At 45.8% G+C, this 27,364-nt stretch overlaps 1 protein-coding gene across 4 annotated transcripts in view; it reads left to right on the top strand.

The window, feature by feature from the left end:
• The window catches only part of LARGE1 (LARGE xylosyl- and glucuronyltransferase 1), a 453,793-nt gene that overhangs the window by 231,391 nt on the left and 195,038 nt on the right, over positions 1 to 27,364 (top strand). For all 4 annotated transcript variants that reach the window (XM_053919473.2, XM_053919472.2, XM_024579159.4 and 1 more), the window contains exon 5: positions 4,733 to 4,856. In XM_053919473.2, coding sequence (XP_053775448.1) covers positions 4,733 to 4,856 — 124 coding nt within the window. The remainder of the gene's footprint in view (positions 1 to 4,732; positions 4,857 to 27,364) is intronic.

Genomic DNA, 27,364 nt, shown 5'->3' with positions numbered 1-27,364 from the left:
TACTATTTTGAGGGAAAGATTGCTATCATTATTGTGAGTCTCTAAAATATCTTCATTCTCCCAGGAATATATTTTGGGGGTACTGAGTATAAAATAAATGGAGGTTTTAAAATGTTCTAGTAAGACTTAAGAAAATAGCATGGAATAAAAAAAAGTGGTAACTACAGGAGAGGATGAATATGCTAATTAGCTTGATTATGATGATTAGTTCATAATGTATACGTATAAAAACATCACCTTAAATGTTTGATATTTAATGTTCACCTTGAAATATATACAATTTTTATTTGTCAGTTATATCTCAAGGAAGTTAAAAAAAAAGAGAGAAAATAGCCCTGGCCAGTGGCTCAGTTGATCAGAGTGTCGGTCTGTAACCGAAGGGTTGCGGGTTAGATTCCCAGTCAGGGCACATGCCTAGGTCTCGGGATTGATCCCCGGTCTGTGTGCGGGTGTATGCGGTCCCTGGTACCCTGTGCCTGTGGTCCAGGTGCACGTGGGAGGCAACCAGTGTTTATCTCTCTCCCCCTTCCTCTCTCTCTAAAAGCAATGAAAAAAAAAATGTCCTCGAGTGAGGATAAAAAGAGAGAAAATAGGGAGAGATAATATCTTTAAACAGGTGAGAGAGCTATGCTCTTTGGTCATGCCTGTGTATATATGAAACCGAAGAGAACTCATTTGTTTAGGTCAGATGCTAAGCATCACGTATTTGTACTTGACCATTGTGTTTGACTTTCATCCCGACCTGGTCAGTCGATGCCGTTATCCCCACAAATAGATGAGGAAACTGAGGTTTGAAGAGGTTAAATAGCTTGTTCAAGGTCCCTGGTGAGTGAGTGATGCTCCCGGGATTCCAACCTCAGCTCTGCAAACCCTAGAATCCATGCCTGTTTTGCAACACCAGGAGGTCTGTTGATTTTCCTAGAAAGTTACACTATTCTTCTTCTGTGGAGAGCTGTTCTGACATGGTACTGACTTGTCCTTGAATCATCCCACATTGTCAAGGCCACTTGTCCTCCCTCAAACCAATAATTCACACTGAAAAACCCTCATCCTGGCTGCTGTGTTTTTCTGCAGTGAGTTCCCTTGCAGAAATGAGTGTAACAGATTCCCTGGGCATTCAAATCACTGTCACAGGCTCTCTCTTTTCTTCAATTGCAACTTACATCTAAACTTACTAATCAAGGATTATTTTAGCTCAGATGTCCCTGTACTTTTTAATAAAAACAGACCCTGGATGGCCTGGGAGGGGCTGTGGCACACTCCTGACAAAGTAAGAAAGGCGAAGCAAGGAGCTGTTATCATCTCTGTCTCTTAGCATTGCTGTATTTATTGCATCCCAACCTGGAACAGGGGAGCAGCTAAGGCAACCAGAGGCAGGGGGAGCCTTGCTCGTTACAAGCCAAGTCTGCAGGCTCCGCCGAGGACAGGGCGTGCACTTGCTGCCGTCTTGGTTGCAAAAGCATGGCCTTGTCAGATGTCTGTGATGTCTGTGTGTTCGAACCCAGGCAAGCTCTGTGGGACCCAAACTGGCCTGCACGGGCAGAAAAGCCTTTTCTCCTGGGCTTAAAGCCGGTGCTCCCAAAATGCATATATAACCAGTGACTGTTATTAAAAAAAAACTTTTAAATGTACAGATACAAAGTTAGGTGACTCTGAATCATAAATTGAGAAAATCTCTTTCTGATTCTTGGGAATGAGCTCTTATTCTCATTAGTAGATGAAATTCATTTCGGTGCAAATATGTTCTTAATATCTGTCAAACTCTTGCTAATGTCCCTTTGAACAAAAGAACAGGATGGAGACACAGCCCCTGTGGCTGGCTTTGGAATTTGCAGGGCCCTGTCGTTAAAACTAGCTCTTACCTTTTTGAATTAGAAACCCAATGCGTGATAAGACTCCAAAGTCACACATGGGGACTGAACCATCACCGTTGCTGTTGTTAGTCCTGAAGTCTGGGGTGTTCTTTCAAGTGTGGGCACCACCAGGTTCTCTTTTTGTCCCTGTGAACTGGGTCTACCTTCTGGTCAGAGGCCAGCTGGACAGTTACAGGCCTTTCTCACAGGGGCAAACCACCCACTGGACAACAGCACAGCTCCCCCAGGAAGTTCCCCAGAAACAGCTGAGCGGACCAGACCGAATTCCCGCTCCCACTGAACCTGCAGTTCAGACCCTCCGTCCCCCTCACAGGCAGGTGGGGGTTGGGGTGTAACTCCCATACCAGGAAATTCACTGTGCAGAGGTGTGCTGTGGTCTGTCTGCAGTGTGTTCATCACGGCTATCCAACATGAGACCATTTTCTTATCTCAGAAAGGAACCCCACCGCCTACTGGCGGTCACCCCCTATTGCTCCTGCCTCTATCCCCTGATACCACTGATCTGCTTTGTCTTTGGATTTGTTTATTCCGGACATTTCATAGGAGTGGGATCAGAAAACGTTTGTCTTTTGCGGCTGGCTTTTCCACTGAGCGTAAGATTTCCGGGGCTTGTCCATGTTGTCGCTTCAATCAGTACTTCATTCTTTCCTTGCTCAATAGCTTTCCACCGTATGGCTCTACCACATTTCGGTTATCCGTTCACCTGTTGAGAGCCATTTGGGGTGTCTCCATTTCTTTTTTTATCCTCACCTGAGGGTATGTGCATTGATTTTAGAGAGAGAGGAAGGAGGGAGGGGGAGAGAGAGAGAGAAACATCAGTAGATTTCCTCCCATACACACCCTGACCAGGGATCAAACTCATAACCTTTTAGTGTACAGGACGATGCTTCAACCAACTGAGCCACTCGGCCAGGGCATTTCTACTTTTGGACTCCTGGATAATGCCACTGTGAAGATCTGTATAGAAGCTTTTGACATATGTTTTCATATATTTTTTGTGTATGACTAGGAGTAGAATTGCTGAGTAACTCAACAATAGTAATTTTGTGCGTGTGTAAGGGGGCAGGAGAGGACAAAATGAGCCCTATTTAATATGCTGGACATTTTTCTGGGGACTAGGATACACCAGTGAAGGACAGACCCAAGTCTCTGTGCCCCTGGAGCTTAGATTCTTCAGGTGAGACCAGTACTGAAAAGCAGTCCGCAGATGGTAACCTGGCATGTTAGGAGGGTTGTAATTGGGGCTGTCTTGGTTCCAAGGGGTCTGTGGGATATGAAGGTGGGACCATCTGGTTGGCAGTGGATTAACAAGTTAAAGCTCAGGAGAAGCATTCAGGTTTCCATGGAAACTCTAAGAGAAGTGGTCTGGGCAATGTTTTTAGGTGCTTTCTGCAAGGCCACTGAGAGGTGCAGTGGATGGGACCCATATTCTTGTGATGGTACCAAAGGTGCAGCATTGGCAGAGCCCCTCCCGGCACCCCACCTCCCGAGAATGAGACCCAAGCCGCTGCTGCTCAGCCTGCACTTGGTCACTGAGTCAGTGTCCACACACTGCCAGGGCCTTCCTGGTCACCTGGGCGGGGAAGCCCCCTGTGTGTCCCCTGATTAAGCATCTTCATAGTCTTCTAATAGGAGAAGCTCATGAGGCTCACCGGACCCTCTGATGATGCAAGCTCATGAGGCTCACCGGACCCTCTGATGATGCAAACACCTAGTGTTCTCCTAAAGATGAGCTAAGTGTCTTTGCTGATTTACTCTCCCTCCTAGGAAGATGCTTTAAATGGACCAGAGGAGGATCGTGGGAGGGGAGGCCTCCTAGGGATGCTTTTCAGCACCCTCTCTAAAAGCCTGCTCCTCTTACCCCACACTGGTGCATCTTCTCTGTAAGCAGGTTAACCTCCCAAATCACAACTTTGATGGGCTGCCTGTTCAGTACCCCCAGAGCTGTCTGGCTCTCCTTCTCTTAAAGAATGCAAGTCACGGTTCTCTGGAGGTCATATACTCTGCCTCAGATTGCCATTAACTCTGTCTCTTTATCCTGCCTATTCCTGGCATGTAGTAAGTGCCCATTAAATGAGCCTCCTGAATAAGATTATCATTCTTTCACAGACAGGCTGTGAACTTTCCTACCTCTGATCCTTTCCTTACTCTCTTTATATCCTGCGGAATGCTTTCCTCCATCTCTTCCCATGCAAAGGTCCCGGTTAACTGCCTTGGTCTGTGGAAACTTCCTACTGTCTCTACCAGTGAGACGGGGTTTCTTGCATCCTCATGGCCCTGTCCCTTCTGTGCTCCCCTTGCAGACCATCCTGTATGTTTGCGCAGGTTGTTCACCACCCAGCGCGAGGGGTGGCCTTCACTCACTGTCCATGTCAGTCTGTCCACGTGGCTCCGCAGGACGTGTGCCACTCATTGCGTGCAGCAGCCCAGCATTAGGCCACATGCGTGTTCTAATGTTTCTGCAGTTCCTTGTGTTCTCTCTTCCTGCGTCTCTGCCAGATTGATAGCTGCCTGAGGGCCCCGGGCACGTTCATCTGTTACGCCGCATATGTGTTTGCTGCCTGATAGCTCTTTGTTGGATGTTCAATCATTCAACTCATTTTTTTTTTTTGGTCTATGGATGGAGGAACTAATTGAAATACTTTATTTGAAAAATGATGCCAAAGCGTAGAGAAAAATAACAGTTTCATAAGTTAATGTTGATGATAGTTGTTTTAGTTCGTTGGGGCTGCTGTAACAAAATGCCACAGACTGAGTGGCTTGCAAACAACAGAACCTTATTTCTCTCCGGTCTGGAGCCTGGGAAGCCCAAGGCCTTAGCGCTCCCTCCTGACCCAGCTTCCTCTCCCTTCCCACAGGCGTAACCCTCTGCACTTCCACCTCATCGCTGACTCCATCGCCGAGCAGATCCTGGCGACGCTCTTCCAGACCTGGATGGTGCCCGCCGTGCGCGTGGACTTCTACAATGCAGATGAGCTCAAGGTACGGGCGGGAGGGAGTGGTGCCTCCTGGGTCTCCGCCAGCTGGAAGCTTCTCTTGATTACGGCTTAGTGGACCTCATCAAGGGCAGGAATCTCAGCTCCCAGCTGGAAACGCCCAGGGTATCATTGAGGCTGTTTGCCACCCAAATTCGATTTTATTCTCAAAAACCTTAAAGTAACCACTTCTTTGGCACAGAGCGTATATTGGTCTGTGTGGTTCTAACTGCCAAGGCTTTCTGTAGAGTCTGCAGGCCATTGGCCTGGGTTGTATCTGAAAGAGGTCGATGATATTATCTGGAGAATTCTGTTACCCTATGAGGTAAATGCTGAACTCAGGGTCCAATGGACCTGGGCTTGAATTTGTGGATTGTCATTTACTGGCCGTAAGACACAAAGTAAATAGCCTGTACCTTGGCTGGGTGTGTTATCTAACTAGGAGGAAGGCGATACAACACCAACCTCAGCGGGTAATAAGAGGCTTAAATGAGAGGATGTATGTGAAAATGTGTTTAGAAAGACTGCTGAATAAATTATTAGGATTATGTTGAGCCTCAGGGTTTCAACCCAATGAGACCCATTTGGTCACGTCACTCCCTTGCATAAAGTCCTTCTGTTGTGCCGCCCAGCTTGCCTCACGATCAAGAGTCACAGTCTGGTGCAGAAGCCCTGCATATCTGGCTCTGGACTCTCGTCGTTCCTGCAAATTCCCTGTTACTCAGCTCTGAGGGACCACCTCTGCTTCCCTGCCTTCCCTCCTGTGTTTGAGCATCTGCTCGTGCTGTCCCTTCCGGTTGACATGCCCTTCCACACGCCTTGTCGCAACTCCTACTCACCCTGCAGAACTCGGGTGCACTGCCACCGCATCTCAGAGCCTTTCCTGATTTCTCCAGGAAAGAGGGACACATTTTCTACTCACTTGTCTGTCTACTGCTCTAGTTTCAAACCTTCTTAATGGGGAAAGGGACTGGGGCATATCTTATCCTTTTCTGCAGTGCTGGTGCACAGCCAGGACCCTGTAATGCTTGTGGATTTAACAAATTGCTGTTATTAGAGGAACATGTAACTTTGCAGAAATACGCGATGCTCTGTCTCCAATCACCTGGGGAAGGACTAACACCTAGGCATGGGGCTGACGCTAGCAAATTACTTGTTCCAAACCTCATAAAGCCATTATCTTTTCATCTCAGAGCCGTAACATTTTAAATAGATCACAGAGATGCTGGCCAGAGTTTCCGATTTTCCCATATTTCAGGCTCTGAGGTTGATGGAGACGTTCAGAATTAGCATTTGGGGATTGTCGTGGTAATTTCTGTGCCATTCCGATCTATTCTGAGCTAAAATTGATTAACACTCTTAAAAAGGGAAAAACAAAATTTAGCAAATTGCTGAGCTAATTAAGGTGAAGGCAAGCCGCTCCGTCTCCCCGGGTCTGAGCACCAACACCGTGGGGAGAAGCAACGGGAGGGGAGGAGCGGCATTTGGCACAGAAGGATGCTTCTGCCTCCTCCTCCTTCGTTTTCCTTTCTTTCAGCAATCCTGATCCATGTCCTTTACGAGCCTATACTGTCTACTTGTTAAAGAAAACACAAAGTGGCGGGGGGTGGTGGGTGACAGGGGGAGCCCAAATTCATACCCTGCGGGGGCCTGTCTTGTCACTGACGAAATCGGATTTGGGTTCTGTGCCCTGGCTCCATCAGCTGCTGAGTGGGTCGGACAGTGCCAGCTGCCACGGAAGGGACCAAATAAGATGACTCACGTGAAGGCCTAGCAGTGCCCAGACTGCAGCAGGTTCTGAAAAATGACCCCCTCTCCTTTACAGCCAGGGCAACACAGGATTACGGTGATCCCGGCTGTAGAGCCTGTTGTGAAATCCTTGGAGTGTTCAGGAGCTGAGGGAGTAGGGTGCTGGAATCTACCTGCTCTTGGAGACCCCAGAACTTCCAGGAGGTGTTGGAGGAAAGGGGGGTGGGAGAGGAGGAGATAGGGGTTCTGACTCTCTCCTGCCCCCTTTAATGTAGGTAGACCTGCTGTTCATTGTTTTACATACTAGATTTTTACCCATTCACAGTGAAGTCTCCATGGCTTTAAAAAAAAAAAAAAGAAGAAGAAGAATTAAGGAAATACAATGTGGATGAGTTCTAAAGGATGCTGTCCCCAGCATCCTGTCCTCTAGCCCGACTTCTGCTATTGCTTATTGCCACACAAGTTCCCCAGCACCTACGTTTTATTATGCTACCAATTACATGCCTATCTGCCACAGTCCTGTGAGATCAGAATCAGGTAAGAATTCAGGAAGGACAATGAGTATGAGGGCATCTTGTAAAACATAGTTTTTCTGTAGTTGACAACAGTAACAATAATACATACGTGATGGCTATTCAACAAACCCAAAGCCGCGATCTGCCCACTCTCCCCAACCTGAGCCTCTCCTGGCTCGTAGCACGACCATCTCTCTATTAGTTGCTAATCCAGAAAGCAATGGTTGGTCTTTGATAGGACCCCTTTCCTCACACTGTATCTAACCATCTCACATCCTCGCTTGTCTCCATCTCCCCTGCTGGCATCCTAGCCTCAACGTCCGTGATCTTCCCCCAGCACAACAGCAATTTTTTTTCCCAGGTGAGTCTCTTCCATTCTATTCTGCTTACTTCTCCTCCCCCAAACCTGGTCTCCATCAGTAGCACAAGTCCACTTTCCCAGAATCAAGCCCAACCAAGGCCGACATCTTTCCTCTGCGGAAAACCTTCCATCATCCTTAACTGAGTAGTATTTTGCTGCACAGCCTGGCTCATGCCTCTTTCCAGCTTCCTCCTGCACTACAGGCAGCACGGGTCACTCACTAGATCTTCAGATTTGTTCTGCTCCTTCCCTCCTACCCGGGGCCTTTGCAACGTTATTCTATCTGTTAACCTCTGCCCCCCAGCCTGCCTTCTCTCCCCCCTAGCTAATAAATTCCAAGTTCTTTTGCTTAAGCTATCGCGCACAGCGCACCTTGTTTTATTGCCCTTCGCAGGCCTTGCATGTTTTACAAATTGAAGGCAAGACCCTCCATCAGCACCATGATTGCAGCTGGCCTTACGTCCATACTCGCTTTATTGTGGTTGTGTGGAACTTAACCCGCAATTCTCTCCGAGGTCTGCCTGCCCGAGCTCGGGGAAGCCTTCCCTGCCTTGATCCTCTCATGGGGGTTCCGCTGTCATACGTTGTCACAGGATCACAGACGTTTCTTCAGTAAATTCAAGGCAGAGTGTGCTCTTTCATGCCTTTGTGTGGCGAGCGGGTCCATGTCTGTGTCTCCCCTAGACAGAAAGCCTCAAAAGGGCCGCAGCCTGTCTGCTTCTCATCGCCCTGCGTCCTCATGCCTGGTGCAATGCCTGGCTAATGAAAATGTTTGCTAAATGAGTGGTATGCAGTCGTCTCGGAGCTGAGTCTCTGAGAGTATCAACAGTCACTGGGAAGGGGTTTCTTTATCACCTGCTGGGCTCACCACATTCCTGAGGCCTCTTGTGCCAGTGACCCTGCGGTGGCACAAATAAGGCAGCTCCATCAGCCCCACCCCACGTAAAGCCCCCAGAGCAGCCCTGGGACAGGTGAGTGTCTTTCCGTGACAGGTACACCAGGAAGGGAACACGATAAAACCCCGGCCATTAGCTGATGTTGGAGGAGGAGGAGGAGGTAGAACAGGAGAGGAAGGGACTGGTGCTGTGATCTTCAGTTGCATTCAGGAAGCGTGTCGATCGGTAGCCTCCACCGAAACACACAGCCGTCTCCCCCGATAGGGCTCCTACAGATCACATTGTACAGCTGTTGGGAGTGGCATTTCTCAGCAACACGCCTGTGGGCCCCTTATTCTATCTGGAGTGCTGGAGGATGGCCATTTATGAAGGACGGGTGCGTGATTAAAGGCCAACCATGGGAATTCACGGGGGAACGGTACACGTCCCTCCGTAATGACCAGTTAGTGTCGATTTGCAAATAGCGATCTCTCGGCCCAGGCGTCTCTGTGGCCGTTGAAATGCTCGTTGGTCGTCTCCATGTTTGCATGGCCTGTTCGTTCCCGGCTGCTCGTCCTCGTATGAGCCGGACTGAGAGCACCCTTGAGCTGCAAACGCCACTGCAGACAGTAGCTTCTGTCAGCAGAGGAGGAGGAGGAGGACCGGGATGAGAACGGGGCCTATTTTTGTGTCAAGCTTCGTAGGTGGAGGCATGCTGTCACTCACGTCTTGCGAGAACCCTGTGGGGTGCAGAGAGAAGTTTTATTACCTCCATCTCGCAGAGGATTTATAGATTGAAGCACAAGGCTGGAGAGTATTTGCCTAAGATCAGGCAGCTAATAAATGCCAGGGCTGATATTTGACTTTTCCCTTTCCAAGTGAAAAGATATGAGCTATGGGACCGTATAATTCAGGAGACACAGGTATGGAAAGGAGGGAGACACGGGCTGCAGCCACGGGGACGGTAGCCGCCTCTGTTGAGTGGCACTTGAACTCAAAATTCCCATTTTCAGTGACTTCGTAGTCCACAGACTGAGGAGTAACAGCCCTTATTTACAGGGGACTTGGCTATGTTTTATGGGGTTCTCCCAAGGAACGCTGACAACAAAGAGCTGTTGGGGCAGGTCCTGTTGTTATGCCTGTTAAACAGATAAGGAAACTGGGGATGAGGGAGGTTAAATACCCCAAAACCCACATGCCTAGAGATTCCATGGCAGAAGTAGGATTAGCGCCCAGAAATACCACATTCTCCAATCCACACTCTTCTATGTCATAATTCTTTCTCACGGCCTGTTTTGAAACTAAGGCACTGTAATTGTGTCTAGACAAAGGTTCTCTAAGCTCCCAGGGGTGTTCTTTTTCTGGTTCTTTCTGAAGAACAAATGTGTTAACCATGACCCCTTCGTTTGAAGGCCTGCTGGGAGCGGAACTTCCTGCTGGGGACGAAAGCATCGTACTAACGATGCTGCTGAGTTTGGGATGGCCCTGACACTCCCATCCAAGGATCCTTTGCTCAACTCAACAGTCACCACTCTGGACAGTTGGCCTTAATCAGCAAAACACGTCGTGCCAGTTTTCTGCTGTGCCGTGACCCCTCCGTGCCTGTCAGCCTCTGATCTTGCCCCCATTTGGCCCAGAAAGTCACCCCTATACCCCCACTGGGGTGAGGATGATCCCGAGCTCGTGAAGGGGAGCAGCTGGGGCAGGGGCTGCTTCATGATTCACCTGTCTAGCTGGGAGCCTTCATTCATCTCCTTTTCTCTTAGACCTGATGCCTGCTCGTTACCAGCAGCAGGACGATTATGAAGTGGAAGTCGGGACCATGGATACAGAAAATAGGGACTCTGAAAATTGGCTTTCTGCTCATACTCGGTTGCCTTTGTACTGGTCCCTGCGGAGTATTGCAGAGGCTCTGTTTAGATAACGGCAATCCCTCAGCACCTTGCCATCCTTTGGGAGTCAAACTTCTATCGTGCCTCTCACTAGGGAAGGTGGGTAGACTGCTGCCTATCCTATCTGTTCCTAGGAAGATACGCTTTCTGAGTGATGGGCATCTTCAGTGAGGCAGGGCTCGTGACGCCATGCGCTCACAGGTCTCAGGGGTGGAAATAAGCCCAATACCCATAGTTCTTTTTAGACAAATGAAACCCAGCAGACTTAAGTTGCCTAAAATCTCACATGTGAGTCTTTCTAACACCGTCCCCTTCCCAGAACTGGGTTTGGGGTTTATGATTGCCAGGCCCAGGTTATACAGTGGTACTTCGGTACTCATGGTTAATTTGTTCCGGAACTCATGACGGGGGCCAAAACTGGCGAGTCAGTACCAAATGGGTTTTCCCATGAGAAACAATGTAATTAGAAATAATTCGTGAAAGTTCCTCAGAACATTCACATTTTACTGGGCTAATGTTAATGAAGTTGTTTCGTAATATAGAACCTTAAAATTAAACAGACGTGGATAAAGAAAGCAATTATATAAAAATAAAATTTAACTTCACTTTGCCCGCACTGAGAGGAGTTCCTGGAACATTGGGATGGTGGTGAGGCAGAGGAGGAGAGAGAGGGGTTAATTGTTGGAAGAGGGGTCCTCTTCCAGGACAATTTCTGGCGACTTCTCAGGGGTTTCTTCTGTTTTCTGTCTCTTGGATTCACTGACCACTTTTGGAGACTCAGATTTAGGGAGTTTCAGTAAAAACCTATCAAGAGAAACTTGTTTCTGTGTATGTTTCAAAATGTTTCTTAAGTATGATATTGTTCATTAAACAGGTGCCCATTTCAGCTTGCTGGAGCTTTGTCTGGGTGATGCTTTTCCAGAGTTTTAAACTTCAACCCATTTGCTGCACATTTCGTTTATCAGTGCCGCAGACGCTTCCTCCCTCCCCTCCTCCTCCTCACCTGAAGACATGTCCTCAGCCACTCTGTCGTCTGCTGCTCCTTCTGAAGTTCCTGCAGCCCCTCAGGCCTGAGCTCTGCTCCTTGCTCCTCCACTCACTCTTCACATCTTCATCACTGGCCTCCAGGCCCATGGGCTTGCCCAGAAACGCAGTACGCTCCACTGTGGGGCTACCGGGGTCATCCTCGAAGCCTTCGAAGTTCCTTGGAGTTACAGCTTCTGGCCACAGTTGTTTCCAGGCAGAGTTCACGGTCTTGTAAGAGACTATACACCAGGCCTCATCTAGGAGAGGAACACAGTGGAGGATATTAAAAGGGTCCTCCCAGACCTGTCTGAGTATCAGCTGTGTACCTGAGGTTACTTCAAAACACTTCTGGAAAAGGACCTTCATATAGAGGTTTTCAAAGTTGAAAATGACCTGCTGGTCCATCGGCGGGAGCAGAGGAGTTGTGTTAGGGGGCAAGAACTTCACGGTTTTGAAACTTAGCTCCTCCAGTAGGTCGTCCTCCAAGCCTGGAGCTTTGTTCATAACTAACAAAGCCCTCAGAGGTGGTTTGTTTGCCTGCAAATATTTTTTCACACTGGTGCCAAAAACTTCGTTCATCCACTCTGTGAAGAACTGCCTCTTGTCACCCAAACGTTAGTTAGTACTGGCCCTCCACACCACACTTAACTTGTTTTTAATCCCCTTCTCTCTCTTGAAAACTCATGGGTTTTCACTGGGATACACTAGTAGAGGCTTGAGTTTTCAATCCCCACTAGCATTCCCACACAACAACAGAGGTAGCCTGTCCTTCACTGGCCCGTGCCCTGGCAATGCCTTGTCCTCTTGCGTGATGTTAGGCATTCTCTTCCAGAACAAACCAATCTCGTCGCAGTTAAACACTTGTTGGGGGACAAAAACCCTCAGCTTCTACGTACTCCTTAAACTCAGTGACATAGCTTTTGGCGGCTGCTTTGTTGGCACTGGCTGCCTCTCCATGCCTCAGCATACTAGAAATGCAAATTCTCTCTAAATTCATCGAACCATCCATGACTGGCTGTAAATACTTCACTTCTGTCATCACTTGTTCCAGGCTTGTCTCTTAACAGATCAGCATGCGATTGCCCAGCTTTCTTGCAAATTATTGCCTCAGAAATGCTGTCACCTGCTAACTGTTTTTCATTAATCCAGATGTAAAGCAATTTTTCAGCTTCTTCCAATGTCTGTGAATGTTGCTCACTCACACACTTTACACCTTTGGCAACACTTGCTGCTTTAATCGCTTCCTTATTTCTCACTTCATCAAGATCGTAGCTCTGGGCATCTTGGACAGAAGAGCATTATCAGTCGCACCTACACCACTCCCATACGTAGCTACCACCTCTTTTTTCTTTTCAATTGTGGTTCTTATTAACTGCCTTGTAGGCTTCCTGGTATCACTCTTTTTAACTGTTTTGCGATCCATGATTAGCACTTAAAATGCACAAAGTACAAGACAGTAACGACAAATATGTGGGGGTTCTGCACTGTTCACAAGCTACCATGAGACTGACACACCTCCCTCTTTCATCGCGACAGGGGGGCACCAAGTGGCGAGCAAGCAACCAGTGATGAAGCATTTTCTCTTGTGGGGCAGCATTGTGACTCCTACAAGTTCAAGCAAGTGTGACAAGTCCAAGAAAGCGCCAAGTGCTGAAACGTTTTTTTTTCCTCATCAAAATGCGACAAGTACCAGGCTTGATGAGGTCTGAGTACCAAGGTGTTACTGTAGTTCAAAGGCACCGCACTTGGCAGGGGTTAGGCTGCAGGTGCTGGGATCACACACCTCTGGGGCGCTTGGAGCAGTTGCTGTTAGACTTGGCCTGCAGGGGAGGGACAGAAGACCTGGGACATGTCTCAGAGAGGACATGATGATCTTGCTCTATGACACTCTGCAGAAGAATGAGAAGTGAAGTTAAGTATGTGTGATCTTTGGAATTGCCTTGGGCAGTGTAAAAATATGCTAAGACTAGGAGTAACACACAGAACTTAATTGTCTTTCAAAATCCTAACCCTAACCCTTCTCTCCTTGTTGGTGAAGATTAAATGCAGTAAATGAGGTCTTGTAATGGAAAGCACAATGCTTGGCCCATGGTAGGCACTCCACAAGTTGTATTTCCTTCCCTCCCCTGCTCATATATTTGAAGACAGCCGTGATTAACCTCTTAAATCTCTTCTTTCCAAACCCATCATATCCACACACCTCTTCTTCCCCTTCCATGAAGGAGCAAATGACTGCTGCATTTTGGGTTGTTTTCCTACAATAGTTTACGGATTCATGGTCTAGTTCCTTCTCTCCTTTTGGGTCTCATGTTATGCAGGAGGGCTGACTGAGGTTAAATATCATGTCCAAGCTTCAAAAAGTTAGCGTTCTCCCATTCTTTTCATTGCTTTACTGGTTCCTAGATTATCCATGTGGCTTGTGAATATGAGGACTGTTTTCTTAAGGCCAGCAATGTTAGCTTTGTGTGAGGTCTTTCTCTCTCAGACAGCATGGGCGAGATCACAGAACAGACAGAAAAGTGACATGAATTTGAAAATATACCTTTCTGTGTTTAGAAGACAAGTCTTTGGCTTTTAACTATTAGACATGGAAAATTATAGACAATCAACGGAAATTGTAACCTGCATTAGAAGAGAATCTTTCTGTGTCATTCTTACAATTTCACTTTATACACTAGCAAATGTTTCTTTGTATAATGGAGTGTCCTAATGAATGGGCCCTGTCCCCTTTTGAGTCGTAGAATCTTAATTAGGAAGGAACTTGGCATTCATCCGGCATAACCTTTCGCTTTCTTTTATAATATTCTACATAAATGGTCATTACTCTTCTGCTTTTGAATACTTCCAGAGATAAGAGATCATTACCTCCCAAAGGACCTTGTTCCATATTTAGCAACTCTATTAGGAATATTCGCCTCGTGCTGCACTGAAATCTTCATCTTTTTCAGTCTCTCCACTGCTCCTGAGCATTAATAAAGACCAAATGCAAGTGTATATATCTTTGTGTGTTTAACTCACCTGCGTTCCCCACTACACTTGTGAGAACAGAGCCTATAACTTTTATCTCTATGCCCAGCTTTTAGGACAAAACCTGACCAGTAATGGCCCCCAACAAATGCATGGATGCTATATGTAGGGACTGCAGAATGAATGAATCAGTTAGGTGTTTGAAGACATGGCACATCTACAAAGTCCTCTCCTCATTGTCCCCACTCCTCCAACCATATCCTGAGTGTCAGGGCTCAGAGCCCAGTTTGACACTTACACATGTCTTCTAGTGTGTTTGTGTAATAGACGGTTTCAAGTTGTTGCCTTCCTTGAGTATATTCACTTTTGTCTCCATTTCCTAGATCTACCATTCTCGGTGGTTCTTCACAATACAGAAGTTTTTCCCAGCCTGTGCAGGTGACATGGTCTGAGCTCAGAGACTTAAACTCATTGGAAGCACCTAAGTGTCCCCTGACCCACTTCCCCCGTCGGAGCATTGGTCCCTTTTCACTGTCATTGCTGTGGTTTTTCTCATTCGTAGTTCTCTCACCTGGATAAAGGAGGAAAGGCTTCCATCCACCTTATTTCCCTGTGTCCTCTCACGAATTCCACGCTGTAGAAACAGCACACGTTTTCGTTGTTACTAAAGAGTCTACCAGAGGAATGAACAGAGTGCTGCTAGTCACAGGTAGAGGGATGCTAAAGGCCAGTTCTTCTGGCCCTCACTGCAGGGCTGTTCTCTCGTTCTGCAAATCTTACCCTTTCAGAACTTGAGTTAAAAACAACTTCTGTGATGCAAGTATATGGTTATAATGGCGGAGTTTAGAACATAAGCTGGACTGAAAGAAAAAGAAATGAAACCCCAGAGGTATTTTATGGGTAATGAGAAAGAAACGGGTGGACTGGGGATTATGATGAGGTTAGGAAATTTTCCCAGTGAGACCAAGAGTCTTTGTCCACGTGTTTTGAAAGACATAAAAGGATAGACTTGGGGAGTGAAATGTTAGAGCTCTGGGGTTTTAGATGAGGTACATTTTTTGGTATGTTAGCCTGGAATGGAGTAGCTGAGGATGGTGTGGTAAAAAGTGAATAAATATGAGGGGCCCCAGGCACTTCAAGGCCAAGGTGTTAGATGGTCCATCCAAAAGATGACATAATCCGAAAAATGGTCAAGAACTGGAAAGAATTCTATTCATGCCGGTCACAAGGGGCCCCCTATAATCCAGGTAAAATCAGCGATGAATTGTTCACACCAGGGCTATGCTAAAAAAAAATTTTGAATTATAAGAATTTAAAAGATTCTTCCATTAAGAATAATAATAACTCTCATTAATAAGAATCGATTATGTGCCAACGTAATAGCTTTACGTGCATAATCTTATCCCCTCCATAAGTCTTGAGGTGAGTGTAATTATTTTCCCCCATTTCCCCATGGGGAAACGGAAGCTTATAAGAGATGAAATTACTCAGTGTCGTGGAACCAAAATACGAGTGGATCCGTTAGTGCAATCCTTGAGCAGTGTTGTCCAATAGAAATATCAGGATATGATTTTTAATATTCTAGTAGCCCCATTTACAAAAGCAAAATGAATCAAGTGCACTTTAGTGATATATTTTATTTAATCCCTTGTATCCAAATTGTTATCATTTCAGCATGTGGTCAGTATTTAAAAATTTTCTTATGTGACATTTTACATTCTTTTTTCATACTTAGTCTTTGAAATCTGATGCGTATTTCACGCATCTCAGTTTGGACATGCCACATGTCAACTACTCAGTAGGTACATAGGGTTGGTGGCCGTGGGCCAAGGGCAGAACTTGATTTTTAAGGCTATACTGTAATGCAAGGGCGAACTGTGGACAGAAACACGTCATCTTTGAAGAATAGAAGTTCTGTCTCAGTGTTTTCTACTACAATAATAAATGGTCTAATGAAACATATATAGAATTTCGAGCATAAAAAGAGACCCAAGAATACCAGCCCAGTTCTCTTCTGTATAAAAATAACAGAAAGAAATGACATGCTATGCAAGAACTCACAATGTACACCAGTGCATACTTCCTGAAGAAAGTACCAGAAGTCATTAGCCAGCCAATTAAAAAAGTAATCCAAATGACTATTCATGCACCAAGAGGTCTTATTCTGAAGGGGCAGGCAGTTCACCCCGAAGGTTACACAGGGAGTGATTGTAAGTAATTATTTTAAGTCATTTGCAAAGCCAAATGCAGGTACCAAAGGTTGCTCTTGAAAACAAATAGCCAGCTGATCACAATTTTGAACAGCTTGGGAAGTATGCATTGGGTTTAAAGCTAAGTTTTTTGTGGTGTAACTGAGGTGTAATTTTTAACCTTTCACTCTATTCATCAGGGGGAAAAGGTAGGTGTTTCTTCAAAGCTCAGATGTGACCACTGGCAAAGTTATAAGTACAATTAAAACTAAGTTATTAGGGGTGATTATTGGAAATGAAAGAAAGTCTGTGTAAATTAGGTAAGAAGCGAGCAAAATGAGAAAGAAAAAAAAACTGGTGGAACATTAGGTGTCCACAGGGAAAAAATGAACCTTGAACCTCACTATATACCATTTACAAAAATTAGCTCAACCCGAATCTGACACCTGAATGTGAGAGCTAAAACTCTTGAACAGAGGGAAGGAAAATAGAGGAGAAAATCTGAGTTACTTTAGGTGAGGCAAAGAGTACAAGAAGCGCAAACTGGAAAAGAAAATAATTGACAAATGGGACTTGATCTAGACAGTAAGTGTTCAAAGACATAGGAAAGTAAGATAACATTTTATATCTGAATGGCAAAGGCTTTCAAAAAGTTATTGCCCAATATTGTCAAGTAACCACTGGAAACAGCTCTCAGGCAAGTCTCTGTTATAAAAGACACCTTTCTTTTAAAAAGTTTTGTCGTATGTATCGAGATGGTCACAAACACGTATAAGCTGTATGGGGCGGGAAGGCTCTGCCTGCGGAAACAGAGGCTGACTCCAGGGGTCTCGTCTTAGCGTCGTTTGTTTGCAGTGGCAAAAATTGGGCGCAGCCTAAGCCCTGGCAGTGGGGAAAGGAGAGCGAGGCAATGGAGCAGCCTCGCAAGCAGATAACATCTTTCAAAAATCATTTTTTAAAATAAGATTCTATTGATTTCATAATAAAAGTTGAACATTGCTTGAATACTTGAAAAGGGAAAATACTTTTGATTTAATATTGTTAAAAAAAGATACAAATCTACTTCCCCCAAATGTAGAGGTTTCTATACTAGTTATGTAATTATTATAAAAGGAAGAATATTTGGCAGTGGGTTCCCTCTGGCTACAGGGATTCCAGTGGGATTTTTCTCATTTTATTACATTTTATAAAACTTCCACAGGAGTGCAATTTTTAAAAATATGTTTGTTTGTTTTTTCTTCTAAAAGAAAGAAGGGAAGGAGGAGAAGGGTTAGGGTTAGTGGATGTCCGGGGTGCTGCCATGTCTGCAAGGGGACTTGCGGGTGAGAATCTGGTTGGAAAAGCACCCAAGAACTCCCTGGGGCTTTGTGCATTCGCTAGCCCACCTGTGTTACATAGGCCTCAGTTGCATGGTCTTTGTAGGACAGGTAAAGACATGTAATGGGGAACGAGGTCACTGTCACTAAGGGCTCCCTTCACGCCCTTCCATGCTGCCCAGAGACTCTTCAGTGCATTATTGGTGTGCTCAGAATAGGACAGAGCCCTCTCTTTCAGACTTACCATTTTGTACAACCACAGTTCCCAAGGAGAAGGTGCTAAAATACATTAGTTAAAATACAAGGGGTTGCATTGCTGCAAGTAAGACAAACAAACAGTAAAGGTGGCTTAAACAACCTATTCATTTTCTCACATAGCAGGAAGCCCAAAGGTTGGCGGTTCTGTGAGAGATGGTCACCTTGAGGGTTTGCCTGGGTTCCTCATAGTTGCAGTGGTCGTAGAAAATTCAGCAGGAAAGTGGAAGGGGAAAAAAAGCTGCCTTCCACTCTGTCCGAATCTTCTCCCCAGAATCTCCCAGCAGACTTCCCTCCATTGGCATTGGCCAGGATTGTGTCACGGGCCCACAGCTGGTCTGCAGGGGAGACGGGGGCCGAGAGGGTTTCTGCGTGTCTGTGTGTGTGTCTTTCTGCTGGCAGTCTTTCCAGTCGAGAATTGGAAGAGTGGCTCTGGGTAGACAGCCAACAGAATCTAAATGTGTATTTAGGAAGCAGGGCTAATCAATACTTCAAAGTGTAGCTGCTCTCCCTTGCCTTCTCTTTTGAATCTGTGATGTCTGAGTTAACTGGTTTGGGGTTGGGGTTGGAGAACATTGTTGGGATTTTCCAAGTCTATGCCTGGGGTAGTTCCCAGCCCCCTCCACGGCCGAGGTGCTTGGGCTGCCAGGGTTTCCATTTCTCAGTAGCACAGGACACTGGCTGGCTGGGAAAATCTGATGCTCACTCTAATTAATAGATAGCTGAATTATCTCCTAATTAAGAGGAAGCAACTCAGGTCTGTACCTGGGTAGAAATCAATCAATAGATAAGGATTTGCTGAATGCAGACTATTCCGGGAGAATTCAGATGCAGAAAAGCTAATGTCTTCTCCAAGAATTTAGTGAAAACTAATGAAATCAGGAACGGTGCAATATCCATCAGTTACCAGCTGGATCCTCAGAGGTGGCTTCGCACAAGAAATGGGACTTGGAGCTGGACCTGGGGCACTAGTGTGATTTCGAGAAGTGAAAGGGAACAGGAGCACATTCCCCTGGCTCAGTTTATTATTTTTCAGAGCATGGGTTTGAGGAGGAGTGTGTGGAGAAGGTGTGGAGCTTTCTATCTTGCTCTGTGAATTAATGACAGGCTTTTGTTGCCCAAAGAAGAGAACACCTTTTCCCAACCAGAACTCCTTTGCCTACTTATTATGTGCCGAGCTTAGCTATAAAATTTAATACCCTTATCATTGTACCTTTTCTGTCAGAAAAGAAAGAAATGAATTTCATTCTTCTGCCTGGTACTCCCTTCCATTTTTTTTACTTGTAAAGCCTACACCTTTTGATAGGAGAAGAAATTAACAAACCAGATTACTGAAACTATCACTCAGGACTGCTCAGGGCACCCAAAGGAAACAACAAATTGGATTATTTTTACCTTCTAGTCTTCAGTGTCTATATAGTCAATATGTTCACATTTGAATTAAAAACAAATTAAATGTCTGCTATATGCATAGCATCGTCAAAAGCTCTAGGGAAGTTTCCAAAGTAAAAACAGTGTCTCCCACAGAGGCGGCTCGCATGGGGAGACCATGTGTCCCAAAGCAAGTTACCCGCCGCAGAGACAGGGTGGAGAGAACCATGCTTAGTAGCGGATGAGTGTGGGCCTGACTGGCCTTGTGCTTGGAAAACCGAACTTTCACTTCACAGTGTGCAGAATCCACTTTAAAATCAGGGCCCCTGACCTGTTCAGTGGGTTGGAGGGCAGAAGAGAGAGCTGGACGAGATAGGCATTGTTACATTCCTCCCTGGGTTTCATTTCTCTCATTCACTAGATAACTTGCAATAACTGGAATGCCAACTCTGGGCCCTGTGGAGCGTGGCTGAACTAGCCAGTCAGTCCAAGACCCTGATCTTAAGGTTCTCAGGCCCAGAGACCTAGTGGCATCCTGGGGGCAGGGCATCTTGGTGGATGAGTAGAAAACCAAGGAAGAATAGACTTGGTTCATCTTCTCCCAACTTGCCTTTTTCCATTATGACAGTTCCTAAAGAGCAGGTACAGAAGTGTTTTGGTTGAAAGGTTTCTCCATAGACTTCCTCCATCCTCTCCAGGTGACTTAAGGCAGGTCGATTTCAACAACCAACTTGACAGGGTGTGGCCCTGCTGCATATGGCAGTAGAGGGAGAAAGGAATCAAGGTCAACACTTAGAATGCTGGTTACAAGCTGGTGGGTGTGTGGCGATGTCATCTAAACTGGGAGAAACTGAGGAAGGAGCAGGCGTTATGGGCAGAGCATGAGTTCTGTCATCTAGAGGTCCTCTTAGAGGTGGTGGGCAGGGAGTATAATATGCGTGGCTGGGAGCTGTCCCACATGGAAAGGTGCTCATGCTTAGTGTGACTGTGGTTTTTTTCTCCTGTACATTGTTGCAGAGTGCAGGATCGCAGGTGCACAGGCATGCCATTCTCTAGGCATCCAGCTAAGAGGGGAGCCCAGGTTGGGGCACAGCTAGGCATGTCCTGAGACTGTGATCCAGCAGCAAGAACCCACTCTCCTCTCCCTGTATAGGGCAAGTGTGAGAAAGCTCTTGACCTAGTGAGGTTAACATTTGGGGCTCAGACACCAGGGAGGTCAAGTAGAAGTGTTTGGAGAATGAATGCTGAGCATAACAGCTGCCCAGCACCTGGAGCTTGGGGCCCCTGGTTCGGTGTGCAGTTGAGTGTAGGATGAGGCTTACCTGTTGGGCAAAGGGGGAGTTCAGTCTCGTGGAAACACGGATCCCTCATTCTGGGAGAGGGGCAGCCATGGGCCTGGCTAGCGCGTTGCTGCTGGCCAAGAAGGAGCCCCTTGAATCAGCCACTGGACAATCTTGCTTGTTTAAACTTTATATTCTTTCATTAATGAGCCTCATGTAATTCCCTTTCTTATTTGTAGGGGTATGGAGCTGTCACTTTCTCTTTAGGTCAGGGTGCTCCCTTCCTCCTCGGAGGTACTTCCCTAACTCTGGATAATGTAGTATTTTCTAGTAGGTCCACACTGGGGTGAACTTGTACCCTGGTACCAGGAACAAACCAAAATTCTGCTTGTTCATCCATGCACATGTTTCTGAGGTGTCACTAGCACTTTCAAACAAGGGGCCTAACCTGTTCTGGGCCAGATAATTCTCTGCTGTGGGGCTGTCTTGTCTGAGGGTGTGTAGCAACATCCCTGGTCTCTGCCCACTAAATGCCAGTACACCTTCCCCTCAGGTTTTGACAACCAGAGATGTCTCCATGCATTGCCAAGGTCCCTTAGGACAGCGGTCCCCAGCCTTTTTGGTACCGGGACCAGTTCTGTGGTAGACAACTTTTCTGCTAACCAGGATAGGAGAGGATGCTTTGGGGACAATTCAAGCACATTACATTCAAGCTTATCTGCTGTGCAGCCTGGTTCCTAACAGTCCAGGACTGGTACCAGTCCATGGCCCGGAGGCCGAGGACCCCTGCCTTAGGGGGCAAAATTGCCCCCGGTTGAGAACGTGCGTTAGGGTCTGACAAAGCGAGGGGCCGCTCCGCTGCGGAGGCAAGCCCTGACTGACTGTGTTCATGTGAAGCGATGGGCCAGGAAAGTCAGGCCTCTGAGCTAGAGACCAGCCAAATGGACATATGTCTTTTTATTCCCAGCCGCAGGAAAGGTAGGCGACATCCAGGTGCTGCCAGGACCGGCCACATAACCTGTGGGCCCCATGGTGACATCCGTTCATAACTGTCCAGCCTCCTTGGAGACTCTGAGGAGCCAGATTCTCTTTGTTCTCTAAATGAAAGCAAACCGGAATTCTTTCTACGCAACATTAACTTTCAATAGGAAACTTGGAAACCTTTCAGGTTTTCGTCCCTTGCTGTGCCCCGACACCAAATTGATTTGGGGAAGAGGTGCCCATAGGTGTCGATATGTGAGTTTTGCTGAAGAACAATAGACAATACTTCACAGTCTATTAATTCCAGCTGCTTCCCATGATAAAGTCGAAGCATTACACAGGCCTCGTGAAAGGCCTTTTCCTGAAGGTCAGAAGGGGTGAGTTGCAACCCTCCCATTCATTATCTTGTGACTGCAGACAGTGTGATGCTTTAAAAGTCTCACTTCCCTAGATATACAGTGGACTTGTAAATTCCTCACTTCCTTGATTCACAGAATTATTTCAAGAATCAAACGAAATAATAGATTAGAAACCAGTGCAAACTAGAAAATGCTGTGCACGCACAATTATTGTCATCATTCCTATTATCTTTTAAAAAGATGGATGCTTCACAAATTGACTTGTTAAATATCCATTTATATACTCAACTCCCTTGCTAAAAACTCATTTAACTACAATATTTTCATTGGATTTCACCACTTACCCAGGCTGAATTCAAGAACCCCAGTTGGTTTTAAATCTCGCTCCCGGCTAAATAATAGGTTTGAAGAGAAATGGAAAGCAGTGATCAACATCTTAATAGCGTTGCTGAAACTCCCCTTTCTCAGCCCCTATTATCACCAATACGGTGGTCCTGTTACTTAACATACATTGCGTCCCCGAGTGGGCTTGTTGCCTTTTCATTGCGTACACGTAATACTCCAGCTCTGCCCTCCAGAAACAGCCATTGTGAAGGAGCGAGGAAGACACCCCCGGTGGCAGGTGTGGGAAGGCACTAGTGTTTTGCGCCTGCTCACCGTGATCAGGCCTTTATTCTACTTGTCACGTAAGGAAACATTCCTCGTTTCTAGATTGAGAATTGACTAGCAGCTCCTGAGTGCAGATGTCGGCAGGCGTTCTCAGGTGCTTCCGCCTACTGCATCTCGTTTTCGGGCTCCCAGAACAAGTAAGTGCCTTTGTCTCTATTTTTCACTTGTAGGATCTGAGAAGGGAATGGACCAGGCTCCAACTTGTGATTTTCAAACTCTAAGTCCAGTGCTCTGTTCATTATTTTATGTTGCTCCCAGGTGGCTTAAAGATTCCCACACCAGGGAATTTTTTTTTGATACCGACTATATGTAGGAACTTGACAATGTCTGAGCAACCATCAAAGAATGAACTAAAGTTACAGAACTGTACTATTAATTTGCATCTTGATTTTCCCAGCCAGAGCTAGAATTGTTCGGTTGGCTCATTTTCCACCTGTGGTGTACCTCAGGCTTGATTGCACATAAAGAATTATTTGACAGGCTTTAGTAACACCAGATGACTCCAAAAAACTATGCTAGGGCACAAACGATTAGCTTCACTTGGGATCTTTTTTCTTTATTTTTTAACTGTATTTCTTATGGAGGTGACATTGGCTTTTATAACATAAATTTCAGGTGTGTGACACTATGAAAATCAACCTCTGTACGTGCTGCATCATGCTGAGCACCAAATCCCTAGTTTTCACAACCATACCCCCAGCCCCTTCCCCTCCACTAACCACCAATTTATTGTCTGCCTCTCTACGTTTGTCTTCCTTTTGTTTGTTCATTTGTTTTCTTTCAATTTTTCTGTTTTTATATTCCGTGTATGAGTGAAGTCATACAGTATTGGTCTTTTTCCGTCTGACTTATTTTACTTAGACTAATAGCCTCACGATCCACCCATGTTGTAGCAAATGGCAGGATTTCACCTTTTCCCTTTTTATGGCTGCATAGTATTCCATTGTGTGCGCACACACATACCACACTTCCTTTATCATTCACCCATCAATGGACACTTAGGTTGTTTCCCAATTGTGGCTATTGCAATAAACCCAGAGGTGCAGATATTTTTTTGAATGAGTGTTTTTGTATTCTCCAGATAAACACCCAGAAGAGGGATTGCTGAATCATTCTGTAGTTCTATTTTTTTTAAGCTTTTATTTATTTTTAGAGAGAGGGTGAGGGTGGGAGAAAGAGAAGGTGAGAAACATTGATTAGTTGCCTCTTGTACACTCCCTGACCAGGCACCGAACCTGCAGCCCAGGCATGTGCCCTGACTGGGAATCCAACAGGCAACCTTCTACTTTGCAGAACGATGCCCAACCAACTGAGCCACACTGGTCAGGGCTGGTAGTTCTATCCTTAATTTTTTGAGGACTCTCCATCCTGTTTGCCGTAGTGGCTGTAACTTCTGATTATCAAACCAGAACCAGCAGCCATACCAGGCCCCACCACTAGGAGTCCCAAATCAGACGTTCTGGGATAAGGCCAGGTAATTCTGACGTGTAGTCAGCCCTGGACCTTGGCTCCAGATGGCCTTCATCAGTGTCCAGGAAGAGCCAGGAGGAGGGCACCCAGGCTCCAGGGGGCCATTGCTCGGGACCCTCCACAGCATCATTCCTATAAAGGCTGGGCATCGAAGGCTGAGCCTTTCTCTGGCTCACTCTTCAGATGCAAAGGAACAGAAATTCAGAACCATTCTAACATTGTGGGATCTAGACTTATGTTTCAAGCTTTCCTCTCTGCTTTTTATTTTGGCATCATTAACAGTTTTCTCAGTAGGGTGTTACTGCTCATTCAGCGTCCTCTAGATGTTGGAGAACCATTAGTCCTGAGAAGGTACATGGCCTTTCCCCGGTTGCGTTGGCTGTCGCTGTGATGGAGTGTTCATTTGTGCTGAAAGGCTGATATAATAGTCACCTTCCCCTTTTCTGATTTGTACTTCCTATTTCCAGGTGCGATTAGCCACTCTGTCCCAAGAATTCTGGTATGACTATATGTAGCTCTCACTGCCTCATGATCATTTTAATACCTTATTTGGGCCCATTTCCAAAATGATTGAGATTTTTGGAATGAGGCAGTCTGATTTTCAGTCCCAGCTCCTATAATTCTTTAAGATTGCGTTACTTCCTTGATGTGTACTGTATAGGGTTATTGTGTGACTTAAAAGATAATATTTGTAAATGGCTCATGGTGTCTGTTACATAATGAGCATTCAACAAATGCAATGTCATTATCATAAACACAATAATACTCTTTCCCTTTTAATTATGATCTCCTAAGAAATAGGAACATTCTACATTCATTATTCTTTCCTTAGCAACTGATACAGTTTGGCACACACAGTGAAGGTTTAGAGAAGTGAGTCACTTTCAGAATTAGGTGATTTTTTTTTTTTTTGAAAGGGGATTTAGAGTATTAGGAATTCCTTTGATCAGGAACCAAACCCCCAAATGGAAGTGAGGCTTGATGGGATTATCTTGTACCATTCACCCTATTCTATAGTACCTTCTAAGGGTGACCTTCCTATCCCATCTGCATTTTCATGCATGATAAATTCTAAGTCTAGACAAGTTAGACAGCTATCCTCACACCTGGTTTCCTTGACAACCCTTCGCCTAAATAGTAACGGCCTGTTACGGGCGGGCGGGGTGGGGAATGTGGATAAATGCACAGTCTCGGTAATGCGAAACAGGGTGGCAACGTTAAATATTTGAAATTACAAGTAAGGCCGCTGGTTAATGTTTGTTAGATATATTTCTAAGAGCTGAGCAAAGGCATCATCTTTTCGGGGGGTGACCAGCAAAGAGGGTCACTTTGGCTTTTCGCCAGGAGAAGTTCTGTCGTGGACAAGGCTTTCCTTTGGATCAGTTTACTGCACCAGGAGAGTTTTCGCCTTCCATGTTTTGTGAAAGGAGACCGTTTTTAAACCAGCCAGAAATGAATTAGTGGCGCCTCCGGTTCATCCTCCTTAGCCCTCCTTATCTGCCTGGGGTTGCCCTCCCGTGTATTTAGAGCTGAACTGACCTTTGGAGTGATCTCTGGAGCTGGGAACAGGAGAGTCACAGGCAAGCACTTCACCTCCAAAAGATTGCAAAGCCCTCTGGAAATGAAGAGCACCTCATTAATGCAGAGCAGCGTGGGGCCTCCTTAATTGCCGCTTCCTAGGATGCCCTTTAGCTGGTTCCCTGCAAAGGACTTGGGGAGAGTGGGAAAGAAGGAATGGGGGGTGAGAGGAGAACGTGGGCAAAGCGCTCGCCGAGTCTCCCGGAGACCTGGAGAACACGTCATGTTTTCTGATTAAATTCCAGGAGGACAGGAGGAACCAACTGCTAGATTCAGCACATGCTAATAACCGGATTCAGATTTTTGGCTTATTTGTGTGTTTTTTGCACACTTCTCCATTCTGTGGCTGCGTTGGTGTCATACGATGCTGCAGAGCAGTTTCTCAACCTTTTTAAAAAGGTGTTATCGCCTTATCCCCAGGAGCCTTTTTAGACATATCTTTTTCTAATAGCACTCTCTAATTGCATCCCCATGAGAATTTAATAACAAGTCATAGTGATATGCAAGACAGTTGTGCCCCATTAAGAATGCATGCTGAAGAGTAAATGTATAGTGATAGAGAAATAAGCGTTTTATATTATTTTTTTCTTTCATTTACTAACAAAATGATTATCTCCTTTGGCACTTTGGGAAGGAGTTGAGTGTGTGTGCATGTGTGTGCATGCATGTGTGGCACTTTTTGCTGCTTCGGCGGGGTTCCCCTAACTCCAAGTCCTGTGTTCTGTGTAAGTCACATCCTCGCCCCTCAGTCGCCTGTGATGTCTTTCTGCCCGCACACGTGAAGACCACAGATAAGTACATTTGTGACACATGTTGACAGAACGTCGTACCATTTAACTTAGAACTAGAACAATGTCACCAAAGCCACCTGGATGACTTTTTCATCCCATCACCCTGCCGCCTCCAGTCCCCATCAAGATAAACCACTATTGTGATTGATTGCTGTAATAATGCCTTTGACATCACCTGTCTGTATGTCTCCCCAAACTGTCCTATATATAGTTCCCTCAAAGCAGTCATCTGGTGTTTGAGTGAATGAATGATGAATGGAGGGGGCAGCTTCACCAGCACATCCCCATCCCAAGGAATGGTTCTCAGTCAGCGTTGCTTGGGCACATACGTTATTTTACTTTGTCAAAACAATTCGCCAAGTGCCTTCGGTGTGTCAGGCACTGTGCCAAGTGTACACACACATAAATGCATACTGCACTCTGTAATATGAAGCATTGTAGCTTCTAAAAATATTAAGTTCAGGCAACACGGGAGCTAATGCAATTTTCTCCTCAGTGCATTGAAAAATCTATTAGTTAAGAAGGCAGCTATATTTCAGGAAATTAAACCACCGTAACAGTCCAGTTCACAAATCAGAACTCCCAGTGCTTTGAAATGCTCCGTTTCGTAACATCAAGTACCGAGGGATGTTCAGGCAGTCTGTAAGTGCGCCGGTGACCAGTCCCCCAAGCTCCAGCAAGCTGCATAGAGGATGCTTCTTGCCAGTCGTGAGAGAGGAAGGGCTTTTGCTGCCAGTGATAGATAGGGGGAGGAATGTGATCACATTCCGCGATCACATTCCTCTTGATTCACTCTACCTTTGCCATCATTCTAGAATTAACTTTGTTTGTGGAAGATGGTTTCTTAGTGGATTTCTGAATAATGAGCATT

This window comes from Desmodus rotundus, chromosome 3 (genome assembly GCF_022682495.2).
Source record: "Desmodus rotundus isolate HL8 chromosome 3, HLdesRot8A.1, whole genome shotgun sequence".
Lineage (NCBI taxonomy): Eukaryota > Metazoa > Chordata > Mammalia > Chiroptera > Phyllostomidae > Desmodus > Desmodus rotundus.
This window is presented reverse-complemented; position numbering and strand designations above follow the sequence as displayed.